The following is a 4,475-nucleotide window of genomic DNA, read 5'->3' as shown; positions in this document are numbered from 1 at the left end:
TTCACTACTATCTTTACACTTTTTTCTTTCCACAGCGTTAATATTACTTTTCCTGATGAACCAGTGACTATGACATGTAATGAGGTAATGCAACATAAGAATAGTGATTCAGATGAAGAAGATGAGATACCCAAGGAAATTATTAGGGAGATTGGAAATTTTGAGAATAAGCCTAAGTCCAATCTGGACAAACCGAAGCAGTAAATTTGGGAGACACCGAGGCCGTCATTCCAACCGAGGTAGAATGTACTATTTTCACTATTTTTTTTATTTTTACTTTATTTTTATCACAAAAAAATATTTGTTCATCTTTAGGTTAAAGTCAATTAGCATATTTATATTTATAGTATTATAATATTTAAAAATACAAAAAAATTAGTTTCACTCGTAGTATTTAGTTTTATATTAGTTTATTTTAATTTAGAGTGATTTTTATATTTTTTATAGATACATTATATTATTTAGTCTTTTTAGCCTAAGTTCAAACCCAAAAAGACATAGTCCAACTCAATTACTCTTAGCTCATTCTTCTCAACTCATTAACCCATTTAAGTGCAAGATTTAATCTTAGTCATCTTTTTCCTTCTAACCCAATGGTCATCATCTCTTCTCATCTTCATATAAAATACTCAATTATAGAAATTTTACCCTAAGTTTTCAAGACCTATACCTAGCTAAGAAAAAATCCCAAAACAAAAAGGAAATCAGCCCCAATCCTGAAGGGACGATTTTTGGACTTAAATCCAACAAACTTCTGTCATCAAAACCTTGAATTCCTCCCTTAGCTAAGAGCATAGATCTTTGAATTCCACAAAAAAATGCACACACACTCACGCAAGGGAGATCGAGACAAAAACAGAAAACGGCAGGCCACTGCAAAGAAGGGGATCTCCCTTTCTAATCTGATTTTCAAGAAAAAGGGACCTCACCCAATTCAAGAGAACCGGCAGCCACCGTTTCTCACTTCTGATGCGACACCAGCCACAAAATGCAACAGAACTTGCTGTGAAACATACCCAGAAACGACCCTGAAACAGTAGCTCAAGTCGCTACTAATTCCATCGTGAAACGGTGTCAAAATACTACCAAAATTCTAGCCGAAGAATCCTTGGAACACAAGCTTTAAGTCGAGTCTGAGGTTGCGGACGAGGTCGTAGTTCATTAGTTCCGATCGAGTCCATCTGAAGTTCATGTATATCGGAGAGTTTGCAAAAGACTGTGTTTGGAGGCTCTTTGTTCTATTTGTTCAGATTCGTTGAGATTGCTATTCATGATCGTGGAAATCAGAAGGTCTCAAAAACTGCTATAGTGATTGTCTCTGTTGCTTGGTTAAGTGTTGCAGTTTGTGTTTTTGTTGCTTTCTCTAAGCATTCTTGGCTATGGCTTGTATCCTGCTTCAAGTAAGCCACTCTCATTTAAATCCACAATTAGTTGTACTCAACATCCTTTGCTTCCCAACCTCAGAGTCAGCGGCTGCTGAAGAGAATAGGGCGTTGTGCCTCCGCGTGCTGGAAATATGGGACGCTTGGTCCAATGGTAGAGAGCCACCAAGTGCCATCCTCGGTTTCCCCAAGCTACTTGCCAAAGCAAGTGGAAATTCCAATGTCCCAATAAGTTACCCAAATACCCCACTTGGATACCCCACCATCTCTGCTCACTTCGCCGGAACACCTTCTGAGGTTCGCCCCCAGGTGATTTCGGGAGTGGCCTCCAACATATTTATCGCACCACCAACTTCGGCTACGACACATTCAACTTTGCCCAGGCCAAGCTTTGATCCACCATCCTTCACTTTCCAAGTATCGTCTTTTCCACCAGACCCTACCCATTTCACCACCAATTCTTACCCCCAACAACCCCGGTACGAGTTTACCGCAAGATAAGAGAAGGCTACAAATAACCCCGAGAAGAGGAAATCATTCGGAAAATGAGGAGCATGGAACAGAGCTTCAAGAATATACAAGGCTTGAGCGGCCAAAAGAGCGTATCCTACGTTGATCTATGCATGTTCACCTGCCTCTTGGTTTTAAGACCCCCAAGTTCGAAAAGTATGACTAGCACGAGGACCCCATAACCCACGTTAAGAGGTATTGCAATCAGCTAAGAGGGGCAAGCGGAAATGAAAAGCTCATAATGGCCTATTTCGGAGAGAGTCTAGTTGGCACTGCATCTGAGTGGTACATGGATCAAGATATGTCTCGCTGGCACATATGGGATGATATGGCTCGACATTTTGTCAGACAATTCCAATACAACATAGACATAACTCCTGATAGGAATTCCTTGTCAAATCTCAAAAAGAAGTCATCGGAAAGTTTTCGAGAATATGCTATTAAATGGCGCAAACAAGCGGTCAGAGTCAAGCCCCTGATGGATGAAACTGAAATGGTCAGTGTTTTTCTGCAAGCCCAAGAGGCTGACTACTTTCAAAATATGATGTCTGCAATGGGAAATCCATTTGTTGAGGCTATCAAAATTGGGGAGTTGGTCAAAAATGGTCTGAAAATAGGTCGTATATTAAGCCAATCTGCTATAAGAGCTACGTCCCAAGCAATCCAAAGCGGGTCAGGAGGTATAGCAAACAGAAAGAAGAAAGAAGAGGTGGCAATGGCGGCTTCAAGTCTGAGAAACCCCTATCCACCCAGAGATTACTTCCCTCCAAGCACCCACAACATTATTATCCTCATTTGGATATGGCTATGCTATGGCTCCTCAGCCATATATAGTAATGAACGTCTAGTCATACGCTCGGCCACAACAACAGTTTAACCAAAACCGAGCACCACTTCCTAGAAATAACCCTCCTCGCCAAGATCCATATAATCCCCACAAATTTCATGCCAATTGGTGAATCCTACTCTAGCATTTTCTCTAAACTGGTCCAAATGGGTTTGTTGCAACCCGTACCCCAAACTAGGCAAAACCCAAAATCGCCCTCCTACTGATATGGTACTCGATGTGCTTACCATTCAGGAGCGAAAGGGCATGACACTGAAGACTGTTGGACTCTCAAAAGGGCAGTCGAAAAGTTAATAGAGTAAAAGAGGGTAGTGCTGAAAGATGAAGAGATCCCCAATGTGACCAACAACCCATTGTCGGCTCACAACAATGGGCCAGTTATTGGAATGATTTGTGAAGATAAAGAGTTTGACCCAGCGCTAAAATCCATCATTGCCATCGCCAATATGGAAAGGAAGCCAAAGGCTGCTGCAAAGCAAGATAAGGGGGAGAAGAAGAGTAACTCCACTCCTCGAAGTGAAGAAAAGACTGTGGAAACCAAAATAGGGGCAGCACCCCCTAAAGATGCCATTCTTTATGTTCCCTGAGCTCACAAGAAAGAACAATTGGCGTGAGTCCTCCTAAGAGGTTCGAGCTGAACAAGGGACACAAGATGTATGTACCCAAAAGGAATTATGTGGCACGGGGACCAGTAATTCCACCCAGGTTGAACGAGCCTATGATCATTAGCCGCGCACCACAAAGGCCTATGAAAGACCCCACTGCAGTCCCCTGGAACTACAATAGAGCAATTGTAACATACAAAGGGAGGGAATCATAGGGAAAGTAAATGAAACCAACCCATCTTGGATGTACTTCAATTTGGAAGAAGTCAACAACACCAAGCATAAGTGTTTCCCGCTCAAAAAGCCAGTTAGTGCCGAAGAAGCAGAGGAGTTCTTCCGAAAAATTAAAACTACGGATTACGAGGTAATTGACCAACTCCGGAAGTCTCCTGCTCAGGTCTCACTCTTGTCTCTACTGATAAGCTCGAGTGAGCATCAGAAAGTATTGATAAAAACCCTCAATGAAGCCTATATTCCGATTGAAACCACTGTGGAGCAAAAAGGATGGCAGAAAGATTCTTCGCAGTCAACCAGATTTCATTTAGCAAGAATGATTTGCCCTCGGAAGGGGCTGCCCACAACAAAGCAATTCATCTAACAGTTAAGTGTGAAGGGTACTATGTAAAAAGAGTCATGGTGGATGGTGGATCAGGGGTCGACATATGCCCTCTCTCAACTTTGCAAAGAATGGAAATTGGGACTGAGAGAATCAGGCCTAATAATGTTTGTATGCGTGCTTTCGATGGAATCAAGAGGGACACAATAGGGGAAATTGATTTGATCTTGACTATCGGTCCTGTGGATTTCAAAGTGACATTTCAGGTCTTGGACATGGATACCTCATATAAGTTTCTTTTAGGAAGGCCTTGGATCCATGCTGTGGGGGTCGTACCTTCTACCCCCATCAAATGGTGAAGTTTGAACACAAAGATCAGTAAATTGTGGTTTATTGAGAAGACGAACAATCAATTTACCGGGACCCATCAGTCCCATGCCTCGAAGCTAGAGAAGGTAGAGAGTACATAGTTTATCAGGCTTTTGAGGTTGTGGTCGCAGATCAATGTGAGGAATGAAGCCCGTGTCCTCAACCCTTTTTGTCAAATGCATCCATCATGGTCGCTACTGAAATGA

At 42.1% G+C, this 4,475-nt stretch overlaps 1 protein-coding gene across 1 annotated transcript; it reads left to right on the top strand.

Moving 5' to 3' along the window:
* Positions 1-3,848: 3,848 nt before the first annotated feature.
* LOC142177425 (uncharacterized) lies at positions 3,849-4,259 on the top strand. The gene has a single exon (XM_075245949.1). The coding sequence runs from the start codon at positions 3,849-3,851 to the stop codon at positions 4,257-4,259; it is 411 nt and encodes a 136-aa protein (XP_075102050.1).
* Positions 4,260-4,475: the final 216 nt, after the last annotated feature.

This window comes from Nicotiana tabacum, chromosome 3 (assembly GCF_000715075.1).
Source record: "Nicotiana tabacum cultivar K326 chromosome 3, ASM71507v2, whole genome shotgun sequence".
NCBI lineage: Eukaryota > Viridiplantae > Streptophyta > Magnoliopsida > Solanales > Solanaceae > Nicotiana > Nicotiana tabacum.
This window is presented reverse-complemented; position numbering and strand designations above follow the sequence as displayed.